General features: G+C 38.7%; 1 protein-coding gene across 4 annotated transcripts in view; it reads left to right on the top strand.

Annotated features, from left to right (window-relative positions):
• Positions 1-19,253, top strand: part of NFATC3 (nuclear factor of activated T cells 3) — a 137,693-nt gene that overhangs the window by 112,153 nt on the left and 6,287 nt on the right. Inside the window, exon 10 of one of the 4 annotated variants that reach the window (XM_047078632.1) lies at positions 11,944-12,073. The exons of 2 other annotated variants lie outside the window; for them this stretch is intronic. In XM_047078632.1, the coding sequence (XP_046934588.1) occupies positions 11,944-12,073 (130 nt within the window). The remainder of the gene's footprint in view (positions 1-11,943; positions 12,074-19,253) is intronic. One more of the 4 variants, XM_047078629.1, reaches the window with a different exon arrangement.

Below are 19,253 nucleotides of genomic sequence, written 5' to 3' on the forward strand. Positions count from 1 at the left end.
GGCGCTTAACTGACTGAGCCACCCAGGTGCCCCTGAACTTTCTCCTTTAACTGGGACTCTGGATAACTCATGAGTCCTCGTGTAGGAAGCATGCATGTACTCCTGAACATCAAACATATTTATGATGAATAATTCCAGAGGTAGGAAAGTTCCATAAATAATGCCCAGGTAGGCTTTGGATAGTGGCTCATACAGAACAGACCATGCTGGGGATTCAGGACCTTAGACATAGCAACTCTTAGACATATGATAAGAAAGTTTAATTTCAGAACCAATGAAGCAACTGCAAGCATTTGAGATCTTTTATTTATTTATTTATTTATTTATTTGTTTATTTATTTATTTTTCATATTTTTTTTTTTTGAGAGACAGAGACAGAGCATAAGTGGAAGAGGGGCAGAGAGAGAAGGAGACACAGAATCCAAAGCAGGTTCCAGGCTCCAAGCTGTCAGCACAGAGCCCGACTCAGGGCTCAAACCCACAAACCGTGAGATCATGACCTTAGCCTAAGTTGGACGCTCAACCGACTGAGCCACCCAGGTGCCCCAGAAAAGATCTTTTATTTCTTATGTCAAGTGTGTCTGTATATCTCCGTAGACACAAATTAACTGTACTCCATTCGAACAAAAATTTTTCTTTGAATCAACTTGACACAAATTTGTACATAAACTAGGAAAAACCCAAGAGAGGCTACCACTAAATAACTGGCATATATCACAGCATATCAAAAGACTTCAAAAGGGTGCCTGCCTGGGTGGCTCAGTCAGTTGAGCACCTGACTCTTGATTTCAGCTCATATCATTATCCCAGGGTCATGGGATCTAGCCCCAAGTGGGGCTCTGTGTTGAGTGTGGAGCCTGCTTAAGACTCACTCTCTCCCTCTCTCCCTCCCTCAAACCCCCTCCCTCTGCCCCTCTCCCCTGCGCGCGTGCTCTCTCTCTCTCTCTCTCTCTCTCTCTCTCTCTCTCAAATAAAAAATAAAAAAGCCTTCAAAAGGAGTTAACTTTAAGAACTATATTTAGGGGTGCCTGGGTGGCTCAGTCGGTTAAGCGTCTGACTTTGGCTCAGGTCATGATCTCACAGTTCGTGGGTTCGAGCCCCGCATCAGGCTCTGTGCTGAAAGCTCAGAGCCTGGAGCCTGTTTCAGATTCTGTGTCTCCCTCTCTCTTTGCCCCTCCCCTGTTCACACTCTGTCTCTGTCTCAAGAATAAATAAACATTAAAAAAAAAAACTATATTTAAAAATAATTAATGAGGGACATCTGGGTGGCTCAGTCAGTTAAGTATCTGACTTTGGCTCAGGGCATGATTTCATGGTTCGTGAGTTCAAGCCCTGCATCGGGCTCTCTGCTGTCAGCACAGAGCCTGCGTTAGATCCTCTGTCCTCCTCTCTCTGTGTCCCTCGCCCACTTGGGCTTTCGTTCTTTTTCAAAAATAAATACACTTTAAAAAATGAATTATGGGGGCGCCTGGGTGGCGCAGTCGGTTAAGCGTCCGACTTCAGCCAGGTCACGATCTCGCGGTCCGTGAGTTCGAGCCCCGCGTCGGGCTCTGGGCTGATGGCTCAGAGCCTGGAGCCTGTTTCCGGTTCTGTGTCTCCCTCTCTCTCTGCCCCTCCCCCATTCGTGCTCTGTCTCTCTCTGTCCCAAAAATAAATAAACGTTGAAAAAAAAAAATTTTTTTTTTTAAAAAAATAAAAAATGAATTATGGTTACTATTTCTTGATAATCATTTTTGAGCTCTTTGGTAGTATAGTAGTAGCTCATTAGTTCTTCCCAACAATTTATGAAAAGTGAATTATTAGCTTTATTTTTAGAGATGTGGCTCAGAAAGCTTAACTATTTTCCCATTGTTATATGGCCACAAACACTGGGACTGGCATTTGAATCCAAGTCTGCCTGAAATTTAGATTGTCTCAAATGTTCAGTGGTTTCTGAAATAGCTATGATTGATTATAATCTCACCTTTATAAACACAATAAATAGTAACTCTTGGGGCACCTGGGTGGCTCAGTCAGTTGATCAGTTGAGTGTCTGACTGGGTCAAATCATGATCTTGTGGTTTGTATGAATTCAAGCCCCACATGGGGTTTGCTGCTGTCAGCACAGAGTCTGCTTCAGATCCTCTGTCCCCCCTCTCTGCCCCTCCCCCACTTGCACTCCTGTGCACATGCGCTCTCTCTTTCTCTCAAAAATAAACATTCAAAAACAAAAAATTGTAACTTCTTGTGTCTTCCATGTGTAAGATACAAAACCAGTGTCTAAAAATGTGTTATGTTTTAAAATTTATATCTTGTTTTTGAGTTCCTTTGGAGATGGATCATTCACAAAGAGAAAAATATTTTAAGTGAAAGAAATAATTTTAGGCTGACCAGTTCAGCTTTTTATGGTTTGGTGGGAATTGATAGTTCTGTGGCTTTGTGTGACAGGGTTAACCTCTTGCCATGGATCTTAGCTTTTGATAAAACATAGATTAAATATACTCAAACAGCTTTTCTCTGTTTGAAGATACCTGATTTTAAAAAGGTTTTTTGTTTTTTGTTTTTTTTTACATTACCTACCGTTAGCCTGTCTATCTGGTCAGGAAGAAAAGTATGAAACTCTTTAAGTTCTGGTGGAAGATAGGATAGGGTTGAGAGTGTTGGGTACAGGCAATCTAGCTTTACATCTATAAGAATCATAATAAATTAAGTCCCTTATAATCATATTGTGTATTTAAAAGCATCTGTAGATGGTTTTATGTAGAATGGGAGTTTTAGGGTGCCTGGGTGGTTCAGTCGTTAAGCATCTGACTTTGGCTTTGGTCACAATGTCACAGTTCATGAGTTTGAATCCCACATTGGGTGAGCATGAGCCCCGCTTCGGGTGAGCTCAAGTCCCACATCATGTGAACACGAGCCCGTGAGCCCTGCTTCTCTCTCTCTCTCTCTCTGCCCCTTCCTCACTTGGGCGCATGCTCTCTCTCCTTCTCTCTCTCTCTCTCTCTCTCTCTCTCTCTCTCAAAAAAAAAAAAAAAAATGCTAAAGGTACAACAAAGTACATAGTGAAAATTCTCTCTCCTAGGTACCTAATTGTCCTCTGTATGGACAGTTGGGTTACCAATTGCTTGGCTGTCACCAAAGGGGTATTTTATGCATTCGTAAGCAATTGTGTACATTTTTTCCTTATTTTTACTAGTATAGCATGTATATTGTTCAGCATTTTGCTTTTCCTATATGTTGACTCTTGGACATTTTTCAGAACTGTACTTTTATCTATTTAATAAGTATAATAATTTTTTACAAATTTCATTTCCTACCTTTTTATAGACATCTGTGTATGTTTGTATATATGATAAATTCCTAGAAGTGTTTTGAGAAAGATTGCCAGGTTGTCTTTCATAAAAATTTTACCAATTTATAGGGCACCTAGGTGGCTCAGTTGGTTAAGCGTCCAACTCTTGGTTTCGGCTCAGGTCATGATCTCACAGTTTCGTGAGTTCAAGCCCTGAGTCAGGCTCTGTGCTGGCAGCATGGAGCCTGCTTGGGATTCTCTTTCCCTCTCTCTTTCTGTTCCTTCCCCACTTGCACTGTCTTTGTCTCTCTCAAATAAATAAAACTTTAAAAAAAATGTGGCACGTCACTTAAAAAATTTTTTTTTACATTGCCACTGTCATTGTAAGAGAGTATCTTCACCAGCACATTCTGCTGTCAGACATCTTATTTGCCAGTGGGATAAGTGGAAAATAGTTTCTTGATACAATTTTTTTTTTAGTTTATTTTGAGTAAGAGAGAGCGCGCACACAAGTGTGCACAAGTGGGGGAGGGGCAGAGAGCGAGGGAGAGTTAGACTCCTAAGCAGGCTCTGTGCAGAGCCTGATGTGGGGCTCGATCTCACCAACTGTGAGATAGTGGCCTGAGCCAAAATCGAGAGTCGGATGTTACCCCACTAAGCCACCCTGGTACCTGCTTCTCAGTATAATTTTAGTTTACACTTCATTTAGGAGTAAGATTTGTGTACCTTCTCATGTGCTTAAGAGAAAATCTTTGTCACAAATCTGTGATCTCTGATAGTATTTATTTACTTTTCTATTTGATTATTAATCCTTTCTTACTCACTTATAGAATATAGAAGCTCTTTATGTCTTAGGTTCCTTACCTCATTGAGCTAGGAGTTGACAAAAGTTTTTCCCCAAGGTAACATGAATTCTTTACATAAAGAATTTTTTTTGCATTTATATAACTTATAAATCATTTGTTTTGTCTCCCATAGCTTCTATGATGTTGTAAATCTTTAATTGATCAGGAATTTATTTTGGTGGAATGTCTGAGAAATTGATCCTGGTTAGAAAAAAGACTGTAGGGAAGCAAGGGCAGCAACAAGGAGGCCAGGTAAAATGCTGTTGTAGTAATCTAGGCCAGAAATGATGTTTTAGACTGGTGGTGAAATAAGGGGTCTTCAAATGGTCTGATTTTGGATGTATTTTAAAGACAAAGCCAATAGCATTTCCTGACAGATTCCATATAAAGTATGAGAGAAAAAGTTAAAGATGATACCAAGGGTTGTTTTGTTTTGTTTTGTTTCTGAGAAACTGGAAAGATGGAGTTGCCATCAACTGGTATGGGGAAGGCTATAGATGAAGCAAGCTTTGGAGAAAGATCAGGTGTTCAGTTTTGGTTGTGTTGCGTTTAAGATACTTGTTGAACATTCAAGTAGAGAAATCAAGTACTCAGTTGGATGAATGAGTCTAGAGTTTGGAAGTGAGTTTTAGACTAAAGATACAAATTTGAGAGTTGAGGGCATGCAGATGGTATTTGAAGCCATGACACTAGATGAGGTCACTAAGTGGTAAGTTACTTGTCTTGCTTTTATCAATCTAAGTATATTATAATTGTGTTTCTTTATAATGTTGTAGAGTGACTGCACATACCTTTCAGGAGATTCTACCTTCTTTGAGTAAATAAATAAACAGATTCACAGAGATTAAATGACTTCCTTTGGGTCACCATTACTGTAAAGGATGAAACTAGCGTTCCAAAGCCTTTATTTTTACATGCCCACCAGGCCATGGCCTTGTTTGTATAAACCAGAAATGTCTATATATTGATTAGGTGGGTAAAGAAAGCAGCTTAGTCAAGTGGAGAGGCAGCTTGGACAAGTAGGAAATTTTGCTCATCTTTCCACAAACATATTTCAGGATTTGTAAATATTTATTTACTTAATGTTTATTTATTTTTGAGAGAGAGAGTGCATGTGAGCAGGGGAGAAGCAGAGAGCAAGGAAGACAGAGGATCCCGATGCATGCTGTCCACTCACATCAGAGAACCCGATGTGCGACTTGAACTCACGAACTGTGAGATCATAACCTGAGCTGAAGTCAGATGCTTAACCAGGCACCCCAGGATTTGTAAATAGTTAACTTGTTAAAACTTTGAGATGAAAAGGAACAAATTCTGTATTCCAGATTTTAAAATGGTAAGAGGAAGTTACATCTGTCAGGTCTTGCTTTGAGTTAATGGTTAGAGCTGTGAAAACCTAATTCAGTCTTTTCATACAGTGTTTTCCTATGAGAAAACCCAAGATATGTGTTTGAAATTTTTTTTAATGTGGTAAAATGTACATAACCAAAAATTTAGCATTTTAAGTGTACAGGTCGGTAGCATTAAGTACGTTCACAGTATGATGTAACTGTCACCACTATCTTGAGAACTTTTGCCTCACTCTAAACAACAGTTCTGTACCCATTAAGCAGTTCTCCCCACCTCTCATTCTCCCCACCTCCAGCCTGTGGTAACTTCTACTTTCTGTTTCTATGACTTTACCTGCTCAAGGTATCTCATGTAAATAGTGGAATCATACAACTTTTGTCCTTTTAATGTTTGGCTTATTTCACTTGGCATAATGTATCCACAGTTCAGCCATGTTGTAAGCATATATCAGAATTTCTTTCCTTTTTATGAATAAATAATATTAACATTTTATGTATAATCACATACTGTTTATCCACTCATCTGTTGAAAGACATTCATCTCTACCTTTTGACTGTTGTGAATAACTCTGCTGTGAACATTGGTGTGCAAGTATCTCTTTGAATCTCTCTTTTCAATTCTTTTGGGTACTTAGGAGTGGAATTGTTGGATTATATGGAAATTCTTTGTTCAACTTTTTGAGAAATTGGTGTTTTTCCACAGTGGTTGCACCATTTTACATTTACAGTGTATTGAGGGTTCGAATTGCTCTACATCTTTGCCAGCACTTACTAATTTCCATTTTAAAATAATAATAGCCATACTGAATGGATATTAAGTGGTATCTCTTTCTGATTTTGATTTGCACTTCCCTAGTAACTAATGATGCTAGCCACCTTTTCATAAGCTTTTCCTTCTTTCTCTTTCTTTCTTTCTTTCTTTCTTTCTTTCTTTTTTTTCTTCTCATGGTCTTTTCTTGTTTAACCATTTCTATTTGTTCTCTGGGAAAACAGTCAAATCTCATTTTCTCATTGTTTTTTTGTTGTTGAGTTGTAGGAGTTCTTGATACATTTTGGATACTCATCTCTTACTTGATGTATTATTTACAGAAATTTTCTCCCACTCTTTGTGCTCTCTCTTCACTCTCTTTTTATTTTTTTTAAGATTTAAAAAAAATTTTTTTTAATCTCTACACCTAGTTTGGGGCTTGAACTCACAACCCAGAGATCAAGAGCCGCACTGTGCTCTACTGACTAAGCCAACTAAGTGCCCCTCTCTCCACTCATGATAGTGTCCTTTGAGGTTTTTAATTTTGATGAAGTCCTTGTAATCTATGTTTTCTTTTATTGCCAGTGCTTTTAGAGTTCTATTTAAATCTCCAGGGTCATGAAGATTTATTTACCCCATGTTTTCTTCTTCTAAGAGTTTTATAATTTTATTATTATTTTTAAAAAATTATTATTTTAATAATTATAAGTATTTATTGTTTTTATTATATATTTTATTATTTTATTATATATTTTATTTTTAAATTTATTATTTATTTTATTATTATTTTTTATTATTTATTATTTTAATGATCCGGATGCAATGTTTAAAAAATTTTTTAATGTTTGAGAGACAGCATGTGAGCAGGGGAGGGGCAGAGAGAGAGAGAGAGAGAGAGAGGGAGAGAGAATTTCAAGCATGCTCCACACTGTCAGTGGAGAAGCCAAGGTGGGGCTCAATCTCATGAACCATGAGATCATGACTTGAGCTGAAATCAAGTCGGACCCTCAACCAGCTGAGCCACCCGGATGCCCCAAGAGTTTTATATTAGCTCTTAAGTCTCTGGTCTATTTTGAGTTAACTTTGTATATGGAGTGAAATAGGAGTCCAGCTTCCATTCTTTTACATGTGGATATCCAGTGGAAACATGTATTGTGTGTTAAAAAGACTGCCTTTTCCCCATTGAATGTTTGAAAATGAATTGAGCATATATTGTGAGGATTTGTTTCTGGCCTCTCTGTTCCTTTGGTGTGTACATATGTCCTTATGCCAGTATCATGTTTTGATTACTGTACCTTTGTAGTAAGTTTTGAAATCAGGAAATGAGACCCTTCTATCTTTGTTCTTATTTTCAAACCTGTTTTGGCTCTTCTTGGTTCTTTGAGATTCCATATGAATTTCTGGATTGGTTTTTCTATTTCTGTGAAGATGGTATTGTGATTTTGTTAGGAATTGCTAAAAATTGAATCTGTACTTGGAACAACAAATTGAATCTGAATATTGGGTAATATTATCATCTTAAAAATATTAGTCTCCCAATCCACGAACATGGGATGTTTTCCATTTATTTAGAAACCTTAATTTCTTCCACCAATGTTTAGTTTTCAGTGTATAAATCCTATTCCTCCTTGGCTAATTCCTAAATATTTTATTCTTTTTGATGTTATTGTAAATGGAATTGATTTTTAAATTTCCTTCTTGGTTGTTCATTGAAAGTGTATAGAACACAACTCAGTATTGTCTGTTGATTTTATATCCTGTAACTACTGACTTAGTTTATTAATGCTAATATTTTTTATATGTTGATTCTTCCAAGCTTTCTATGTGTAAGATCACGTCATTTGTGAACAGAGATAATTTTACCTCTTCCTTTCCAATTTGTATGCCTTTAAAAAAATTTCTTTAGCCTAATTGCTCTGGCTGGAAATTCTAGTATTGTTTTGAATTGAAGTGGCAAAAGTGGACATCCTTATCATGTTCTTAATCTCAGGGAAAAAACTTTCAGTCTTTCACCACTGAGTATGATGTGTCATGTATGGCCTTTTTATCATGTGGAGGAAATTCCCTTCTAGTCCTAGTTTATTGGGTATTTTTTTTCTTGAAAGTGAATTGAATTTTGTCAGATGCTTCTTCTGTGTCAATTGAGATCATCTGTAATGTTTTATCCTTCATTCTAATACATAGTAAATTACATTTGTTGCCTTGCATATCCTGAACCATCTTTGCATTCTGAGAATAAATCTCACTTGGCCTTGATGTGTAGTACTTTTTTTTTAATTTTATTTTTTTAATTTATATCCAAATTAGTATATAGTTTAGCAATGATTTCAGGAGTAGATTCCTTAATGCCCCTTGCCCATCCCCCCTCCCACAACTCCTCTAGTAACCCTCTGTTCTCCATATTTAAGAGTCTCTTCTGTTTTGTCCCCTCCCTGTTTTTATATTATTTTTGCTTCCCTTCCCTTATGTTCATCTGTTCTGTGTCTTAAAGTCCTCATATGAATGAAGTGGTAGGATATTTGTCTTTCTCTGACTGACTAATTTTGCTTAGCATAAGACCCTCTAGTTCCATCCACGTAGTTGCAAACGGCAAGATTTCATCCTTTTTGATAGCTGAGTAATACTCCATTGTATATATACCACATCTTCTTTATCCATTCATCCATCGATGGGACATTTGGGCTCCTTCCATACTTTGGCTATTGTTGATAGTGCTGCTATTAACATTGGGGTGCATGTGTCCCTTGGAAACAGCATACCTGTATCCCTTGGATAAATACTTAGTAGTGCAGTTGCTGGGTCGTAGGGTAGTTCTATTTTTAATTTTTTGAGGAACCTCCATACTGTTTTCCGGAGTGGCTATACCAGCTTGTATTCCCCCAGGAATGCAAGAGATCCTCTTTCTCCGCATCCTCGCCAACATCTGTTGTTGACTGAGTTGTTAATGTTAGCTTTTCTGACAGGTGTGAGGTGGTATTTCATTGTGGTTTCGATTTGTATTTCCCTGATGATGAGTGATGTTGAGCATTTTTTCATGTGTTGGTTGGCCATCTGGATGTTTTTTTGGAAAAGTGTCTATTCATGTCTTTCGCCCATTTCTTCACTGGATTATTTGTTTTGTGGGCGTTGAGTTTGATAAGTTCTTTATAGATTTTGGATACTAACCCTTTATCTGATAGGTCGTTTGCACGTATCTTCTCCCATTCTGTCGGTTGCCTTTTAGTTTTGCTGATTGTTTCCTTTGCTGTGCAGAAGCTTTTTATTTTGATGAGGTCCCAGTAGTTCATTTTTGCTGTAGTACTTTTAATATACTACTGAATTTGGTTTGTTAGTATTTGTTGAGGAGTTTTGCATCTGTATTCATAGGGTGCATTGTGTAGTTTTCTTTACTTGTAGTGTCTTTGTCTAGCTTTGGCATCAGTAACGTTGACCTTGGAATGAGTAGGAAGTATTCCTTCTTCTTTAATCTTTTGGAAGAGTTTAAGAGAGGATTGATGCTAATTCTTCTTCAAGAGTTTTGTCAAAGTTTTTGTGATAGGAAAAAACGAATCAGGTATTTTTTGAATCTGTCAACAATGTTTCAAGAAATAGAAAGCTGTCTTAAGGACAGCTTTCCATAAGCACAGTATGAAACTACCATTGCATAAACCAACTCATAGAAGTCACTAGGATCTGTTGGCCTCTTAGCTTTGTTCCTGGGCTTCTTTCTTCTTATTTATGTGCTACTGTACCTTGAATCACATGGTCTATACCTTCATGTCTGTTTTGGAGGATTCAGTTGTGGAGATTGGGCATCCACAGAAAGGAGACTTTTGACTATACATATTCAGTCTCTAAAATACTTCACATGGGGCGCTTGGGTGGATTTTGGCTCAGGTCACGATCTCACAGTTTGTAAGTTTGAGCCCTGCATCACTCTCTCTGCTGCCAGCACAGAGCTGCTTCGGATCCTCCAACTCCCTTTCTGCCTCTTCCCTGCGTTCTCTCTCTCTCTCTCTCTCTCTCAAAAATAAACATTTTAAAAAATAAATAAAATATTTCACATATACTGTAATCCTTAAATCCCCTTTGAAAACTTGGTGAATGATCTCAAGTTTAGTAATAAGCTTAGGAAAATTTTGCCTGTAAACACGAAGAATTTCTGGCTTTTGTGTTTTGTTTTGACTTCTTAATTAAGGCTGCATTTTGCACAGATTGCCTCCTCCTTTATTTTACCTCCTTTATCAACCTAAGACAAGGGTATTGATTATTATTCACAGAGACTATATACAGATTCTCCTCTGCTAAGATAAAATAAGCATTCTTCTAGAGTCTAAAAGGTTAGGTGCTTTTGCTTGAGGTTGAGCAAACAAAGGCTAAAAATAAATCCTTAGAGACCAAAGGAAGAGGCTTCTCATCCCTTGTGTTGGGGCTCTCTAACTGGCCATCTGAATGTGTCAGCCATTATCACAAAACTGACCAGTGGTGACTCTTCTTGACTACAGTGACTTTTAAACATTTTGGATAGCTTCCTACAATAAGAAGTAAGTTTGGGGCACCTGGGTGGCTCAGTCATTTGAGTGTCTGACTTCAGCTCAGGTCATGATCTCACAATTCATGAGTTCGAGCCCCACGTCAGGCTTGGTGCCGTCAGAGCAGAGCCCACTTCAGATCCTCTTTCCTCTCTCTCTGCCCTTCCCCTGCTCATGCTTTCTCTCTCAAAAATAAACATTAAAAAAGTAAGTTTTATAGCATGACCTAGTACATAACAAACAAAAATATATATACAACTAACATGAAAGTCTCAAAGGCCAGTTATTTTTTTTAATTCTTTTTAATGTTTATTTATTCTTGAGAGAGAGAGAGAGAGGGGCAGAGCACAAGCAGGGGAGAGACAGAGGGAGGGAGACAGAATCTGAAGCAGGCTCCAGGCTGTTAGCACAGAGCCCAGCATGGAGCTCAAACCCACAAGCCATGAGATCATGACCTGGGCCAAAGTTTGATGCTTAACCAACTGAACCACCCAGGTGCCCCTCAAAGGCCAGTTCTTAACTCTTATTAAAGAAGATGCAGCCTACTATGGTCTGTTTTGTTCTATTTCTTTTTAAAAAGATACTGATCTCAACTTGCTGAATTGATTTCATAATCTTACAAATAAATGTGCACTTTAGTTTAAAAAATATTCCTCCATGACCCCTAAACTTACCTGTGCATGAAGTTTTTAGGGTTTCTGCCCTTACACATTTTGATTCTGTGGCCTAAAGTGGAACCCAGGAGTTTCTGTTTTTATTAAGTGATAATTTTGATGTAGCCTTGGGCAAGTATTTGGGAACTACTAATATTCAATATAATATAAACTATTTTGTTTAAGACTAAATATGTCATATAAAATTGCAGAAAATGGGGCACCTGGCTTACTCATTCAGTAGAGTATGTGACTCTTCATCTTGGGGTCATGATTTCGAGCCCCGTGTTGGAGGTAGAGTTTGCTTAAAAAATAAATAAATAAAAATAAAATAAAATTGCTGAAACCATCATCATGACCTTTAAAATTATTGCCCTTTTAATTTTAGGAAATCAATCAGCCATTACCTAAATTCTCTAGACTCCAATATTCATATTATCTAATGTAATTTGGTGAGCCATTTTATGTAGTGATTGACAGACAAAGGATGATTAAATTCCTCTATTATAGAAAAAACAGGCTGGGCATGTAGTAGATTAAGTTACTTTCTGGTTTGTTCCATTCAGTAGTGATGTTGTCTTCTTTGACACAGACCAGTTTATGTCTGACTTGGAACACCAGCCATCAGGTTCAGCAGAGAAATGGCCTAACCACAGTGAGCTCTCATGTCCAGCTCCTTTCTGGAGAATCTAGAGGGTGAGTGTTGATTGAAATGTGTCATTGTTTTTATACCCAAGTCTGGTATTTGCATGCAGTGGCTGGATTTGCATGTGCTACAGAGGATGGGGTATACATGGGCATCTTGGTAGGTCCACTCATTATCTTTGGAGCTACACTTTGACTGCAAGACTCTGCTTTTTATTAAAAAAAAACTTTTTTTAATGTTTATTTATTTATTTTAAGAGAAAGAGTGAGAACTTGTGTAAGTGGGGGAGGGGCTGAGAGGGGGAGAGAATCCCAAGCAGGCTCTACGCTGTCAGGGCAGAGCCCGATCCCAGGAACTGTGAGATCATGACCTGAGCCAAAATCAAGAGTCAGATGCTTAACTGACTGAGCCACCCAGGGCCCCAAGACTCTGCTTTTTATTTATTTATTTATTTTTGAGAGAGAGAACGTGAGCTGGGGAAGGGCAGAGAGAGAAGGGTACTGAGGATCCAAAGCAAGGTCCATGCTGACAGCAATGAGCCTGATGCAAGGCCTGAACCCATGAACCATGAGATAATGACCTGAGCCGAAGTTGGAGGCTCAACTGACCCACCCAAGCACCCCAAAACTACTTTATAAATCGAACCATATTCAGGCTTGTACACTAGTACTTATGAATTTAATCTGGTTTGAGTAGAAAGCAAGTGTTTAACTGAATTTATTAAATCAAAGCAGAGAAGCCCATCTGTAAGAATTCTATGGCTTGGGGGTGCCTAGGTGCCTCAGTTGGTTAAGCATCTGACTCTTGATTTCAGTTCAGGTCATAATCTCACAGTTCATGAAATCGAAGCCAGCATCAAGCTCTGTGCTGACAGTGCAGAGCCTGCTTGGGATTCTCTCTTTCTCCCTCTTTCTCCACCTCTCTTTCTCTTTCAAAATAAGTAAATAAACTTTAAAAAAATTCTGTGGCTTGGGTGCTGAGTAAACTTGGTTGTCAGTCAAGTGTATAAGTCTGCTCATCTCTGGTCAATCAAGTACTCTTAAGTTTTGACGTGAGACAGTTTGGAATGAAAATAAAGCAGGACATTTTATCCATGTGCCAGAGGAAACCTGGATCCTTTACCCTTGAGCCTCCCCTGTAGACCCATGTGTGCATTACTAATAATTCTTCTGGGACTCCATTTGGAAAGAATCCATATAAGTGAAGTCTGCATGAGGGAGGGGGCTGGGCCTCAGGCCACTCTACCTCAGCAACCCACCAGGAACACAACTCTCCCTCACTATCATGCAGCTCCTTTCTTTGAAGACTCTGAAAGCTTCTGAGGGGTGCCTGGGTGGCTGAGTTTGTTTAAGTATCTGACTTCGGCTCAGGTCATGATCTCACGGCTCATGAGTTTGAACCCTGAGTTGGGCTCTGTGCTGACTGCTCAGAGCCTGGAGTCTGCTTCAGATTCTGTGTCTTCCTCTCTCTCTGCCTGCTCATGCTCACTCTCTTTCTCTCAAAAATAAATATTATGAAAAAGATTTAAAAATTTTTTTTCAACATTTTTATTTATTTTTGAGAGACAGAGCGAGCAGAGGAGGGGCAGAGAGAGAGGGAGGCACAGAATCCGAAGCAGGCTCCAAGCTCCGACCTGTCAGCACAGAGCCCGGCATGGGGTTCAAACCCACCAACTGTGAGATCATGACCTGAGCTGAAGTCGGACGCCCAACCGACTGAGCCACCCAGGCACCCATGAAAAAAAAATTTTTTTTAAATGTTTTTATTTATTTTTGAGACACAGAGAGTCAGAGCATGAGCAGGGGAGGGGCAGAGAGAGAGGGAGACACAGAATCTGAAACAGGCTCCAGGCTCTGAGCTGTCAGCACAGAGCCCAACGCGGGGCTTGAACTCACAAGCCATGAGATCATGACCTGAGCTGAAGTCGGACGCTTAACCAACTGAGCCACCCAGGTGCTTCCTGAAAATTTTTTCTAATTGAGAAATAGAATAAAGACTCTGAAAGCCACTGAGAACATATGTGATAGAAATTATAAATATATAAGTTGTAATTCTCAACATGCCATTTGAATTTAAATTTAATGCATTTAGATTTGGAAGGGAACTACCCAGATCTTTATATATGAGATACTAAGCCTCCTGATTAGACAAGGCACCAAAACATTGGCTTCTCCCAGAAACTGAGCCTACCCTGGTCTCACATCACTCTTGTCTCTAGTCATGAGAGGAGTAGAAATAGCAACTAAATTCCTGCATCTGTCTAAGGAGAGTTATAACCTGAAGGTTTTTTTTTTTTAATTGAAGTATAGTTGACATATAATATTCTGTTACGTTTCAGGTGTCTATCACAGTGATTTTCTATTTTTTTTTGTTACCATTTTATTTATTTTTATTTATTTTTTATTTATTTATTTTTTTTTCAATATATGAAATTTATTGTCAAATTGATTTCCATACAACACCCAGTTTGCTATTTTTATACATTACAAAATGATGCTTGTGATAAGGCTAGTTGCCACCTGTCACCATAAAAAGTTACTACAATATTATTGACTATATTTCCTATGCTGTACATTACAACCCCATGACTTGTCTGTTTTATAGCTGGAAGATTAAGTAATTCACCCTAGTTATATCTCAGCTGAACCAAAGATTAAAGTTTGCTCTCTTTTAGAGTTTACCCCATAGCTCTTCCCATGCATGAAGCAATAAGTAAGTTGGTCCTAGTGATCTTGGTAAGAAGCATTTCTGTGGAATGAGGGGATCAATGTATGACTAAGGGGTGAACAGGAAGTAAGAACATAGAAACAGCAGGCAGTGTAGATAACTCCTTTAAGATATTAAGCAATCATAGCACCTGGGGGTGGTTCAGTTGGTTAAGCATCTGACTTCAGCTCAGGTCATGGTCTCACAGTTTGCGAGTTCAAGTCCTGCATCAGGTGAACACAGGGCATGCTTCAGTTGGGGCCTGCTTTGGGTGAGTCCTGCTTCTCTCTCCCAGTCTTTTTCTCTGTCCCTCGTGGGATATTCTGTTTCTCTCTCTCTCTCTCTGTCTCTCTCTCTCCCTCTCCTCCCTCTCCCCCCCCCCCCCCGCTCCTCACTCACTTGTTCCCTCTCTAAACAAACAAAAAAGCTTTCTTTGCCAAGTCCTCCAAAAAAAAAAAAAAAAAGTTAAGCAATGAAAGAAAAAAATAGATATAGAGGGTTACATGGAGTCTAGGGTTTTTATTTGTTTGCTTGCTTGTTTAAGATAGACATACCATACTTCTCAATGTTGAGAAAGATCCAGAAGGGAAGGTAGGTAGATCAGTTGAAGAGCTGGAAGAGTGAAGAAAAATTCTTGGAGCATGTCTTGAAGAGGGAAGCATATAGCATCTGTAGCTCAGATGGTGAATGCGCCATGTAGATTTATGGCTTTGGAGCTCAGGTTAGGCCCCTGGAGGTCAGAAATTTGGGTGTCAACAGTATGTATTTAGAAATGGACAGGGGGCGCCTGGGTGGCTCAGTCGGTTGAGTGTCCGACTTCGGCCCACATCATGATCTCACTCACGGTCCGGTCCGTGAGTTCAAGCCCCGCATCGGGCTCTGTGCTGACAGCCTGGACCCTGGAGCCTGCTTCAGGTTCTGTGTCTCCCTCTCTCTCTGCCCCTCCCCCACTCATGATCTGTCTCTCTCCTTCAAAAATAAATAAACATTAAAAAAATTTTTTTAAAGTGGACAAGACTATTCACAGAAAATGTACAATGTGACAAAAAATAGGTATAAGGAAGGAATCTTCTTATAATCTTAAAATTCTTCTGAATCCAACGTCTTAACGCAAAAAAGAAGTGGTTTTTGATTTGGGGGTTTTATTTTTTCACATTTCACTTTTTGCTGATACAAAAGGATACATGCTGGTACTTGAATACACTTTAAGGTACCTGTGTAGTGTTTACTCAGCTGGAGATATATTGTTTTTCTTTGAATAATGTTTTGAGTTACAACCTTTTTTAGAGGAAAGGTCTGTATGACACTGAGTATAGCATCATACACATAAGAAATTTCTTAAAAAAGAAAGGACTCTCAGTAACAAGACTGATACCCCTCTAGTCAGGTTCATTGAAAACAAGTGTCATAATTTTCCTGTACTCGTATTAAAAGCTAGTGTGAAGGGGCGCCTGGGTGGCTAATCGGTTAAGTGTCCAACTCTTTTTTTTTTTTTTTTTTTTTTTTTTTTTTTTAAATTTTTTTTTTTTTTTTTTCAACGTTTATTTATTTTTGGGACAGAGAGACACAGAGCATGAACGGGGGAGGGGCAGAGAGAGAGGGAGACACAGAATCGGAAACAGGCTCCAGGCTCTGAGCCATAAGCCCAGAGCCCGACGCGGGGCTCGAACTCCCGGACCGCGAGATCGTGACCTGGCTGAAGTCGGACGCTTAACCGACTGCGCCACCCAGGCGCCCCAGTGTCCAACTCTTGATTTCAGCTCAGGTCATGATCTCACAGTCCATGAGGTTGACCCCCAAGTCAGGCTCTGCACTGGCAGTGCAGAACCTGCTTGGGATTCTCTCCCTCTCTCTCTACCCCTCCCCTGTTCATGTTGTCTCTTTCTCTCTCAAAAACAAATATATAAACTTTTTTTTTAAGCTAGTGTTAAAAGTAAAAGATCTCTTTTGATCTGTATATATATATTCAGGTTGTCCTGTGGTTGGAAATTGTCTAGTATTCAGGGTGAATTTTAAAATGACTTAGTTAAAAACTTGGTGTGATAAAGCTCAAACTGGTTATTTTGGTTCTTAAAATAATTATTCTTTCTGTGTTACTTTATGGTGGTGAGTTTTATTTTTGTTAACAGTATAAGCTAGGTTACTATAATAGAGATTCCAAATACAGTGGCTTTACCACATTGGAAGTTTCTCTTACACCACAGGTTAATCCAGAGATAAGGATTCCTTTATTTCATTGTTCCTGTATTTCCTTAGGTATTGTCAGAGTAGAGTCACCACTTTGAAGCTAGAGGTAGGGGGAAAGGAAGGGAAGTAGGTTATTGAGTCTGCAGTGAGTAAGATACACTTTTATTCACATTTCATTGGAAAAGAACAAATTATGTGGCCATACTTACCTATGAAAGGGAAGCTGTGAATGTAGTTTGTAGCTAAGTGGCCATGTGACAAGTTAAATTCAATTACTTAAGAATGAATTAGGACAGTTAGCAGTCTATTATATAGACACCTTCTAAATTTTCAGGAACTTTTTTTTTTCTTTTTTTTTTTGTCTTTAGCTTAAGAAGGTATGTTAATCAAACTTTGATAAATACAGATTAATTCTTCAGGTCATGCCATAAATCAGTGAATTCAGTTATTTAATGTATTTAGTTTAGATGGTATTCTTACAACTCATCAAAAACCTAAGTCTATCTTAGCAAAACTGTTCTAGTATTACTTTATGGTTTATTATTCTATATTTCTCATCCATTTAAAATCATTTCTATTTATTTCCAAATTTCTCATTTTTTCATTTCAAGTAAAATTCAGAAAATGATTGCAATCTTCATTTTGTAAAAAATAACTTCTCCAGGGGCACCCGGGTGGCTCAGTCCATTAGGTGTTTGACTTTGGTTCGGGTCATGATCTCAAAGTTTGTGGGTTCAAGCCCTGTGTCAGGCTCTGTGCTGACAGCTCAGAGCCTGGAGCCTTTTTTGGATTCTGTGTCTCACTCCCCCTGCCCCTCCCCTGCTCATGCACTATCCCTCTCTCTCTCAAAAATAAATAAAACATAAAAAAAAAAAAAATTAAAAACTAAAAAAACCCAAAAAACTTCTCCGGGGTGCCTGGGTGGCTCAGTTGTTAAGACATCCCAACTCTTGATTTCGGCTCAGGTCATGGTCTCATGGTGTATGAGTTCAAGCCTGCATTGGGCTACACACTGGCAGTGCAGATCCAGCTCCCCAGTCTGTCTGTCTGTCTGTCTGTCTCTCTCTCTCTCTCTCTAAATACATAAATAAATAAGCTTAAAACAATAATGTCTCCATAAAATTGTTCACCAGACAATACTTTTAACTTGGGGTACAGGGAAGGGAAGAAAAGGTGAATTTGCCAAACTTGGATGAATGTTCATTGCAGTTTCAAGATGAAATAACACATAAATGGAGTCTAATTATACCCAGAAATACTTTACAAAAATGCTCCAAGATGTTCAGTTGCTTGTTAGAAAGGCCCTTTGGGCTTTTGCATATATGACTGTGTATCTGCCTACTCCAGAAGCAGTGTCTTGGGTTACCCAGCCCCTCTCCCCCGGGTGGTGAGATTTCATACCATACCATGCTTGTCAGCTCTAGCTCTGAAACCTTAAGCTCTAAATAAGAGGCCTTTTGTTACTCAGACACCATATTCTTTTGTGGAGAAATAGCATTCCAATGGACTGGTAATTTGGATAGCAATTTTTGTATAAAAAAATTGTTCTTACAGCAAATATTGCTGATGGTTCTGACTGCTTCTGTTGTGGTGGCACAGACAATCCAGGTGTTGGGTTAGTGGGAGTTGATGGCACCTGTCACAAGTGGGCCAAATGCTGTGACCCATATAACCTGTTCACATGGGTGTTGAGGGTTGTTGACTCTTGTTCTATGTTTTTAATTCACTTTACTCTTTAAAGGAGAGAAATGATAAAATTGTATAGTAGGGGTATACAACTCTTTCTGCTCTTAAATTGGTGGGAAAAAAAAGCCATCTCACATACTTTCTAGACTAGGGTTTAAATAAATGAATAAATTCATGCATATATATATATTAAAAGAAAGTGGAAAATGAAGTTGTAAGCCTTAGTATTTTTGAGAAATAACTTAATGTCAAATCACTTAAGTTGTTCACTTGAAACTAATGCAACATGTCATCTATACTCAGGAAGCCCCGCAGCACGCTCTGTGCTGACAGCTCGGAGCCTGGAGCCTGCTTCGGATTCTGTGTCTCCCTCTCTCTTTGCCCCTCCCCCACTCACATTCTGTCTCTCTCTCAAAAATAAATATTAAAAAAATGTTTTTAAAAAGTAACTTAAATATTGTTTTGTAAATATTGCTGATAATTTACATGTAAATTACACCATAAGTTTGTTTACCAGTAATAATTTTAACTTGCTTAAGTTGACGCTCAAATTTTGATCACAATGGAAAGATATTTCAGGAATCTAGAGGTAGGCGCCCAAGCCCAAAGCTCCCAGCCTTAGGGAGAAGTGAAAAGCAAAGAAGAGCAGTG

The sequence above is a fragment of the Lynx rufus genome, unplaced genomic scaffold (assembly GCF_022079265.1).
Source record: "Lynx rufus isolate CCGP_SWC_20201006 ecotype Redwood Valley unplaced genomic scaffold, mLynRuf1.p SCAF_16, whole genome shotgun sequence".
NCBI lineage: Eukaryota > Metazoa > Chordata > Mammalia > Carnivora > Felidae > Lynx > Lynx rufus.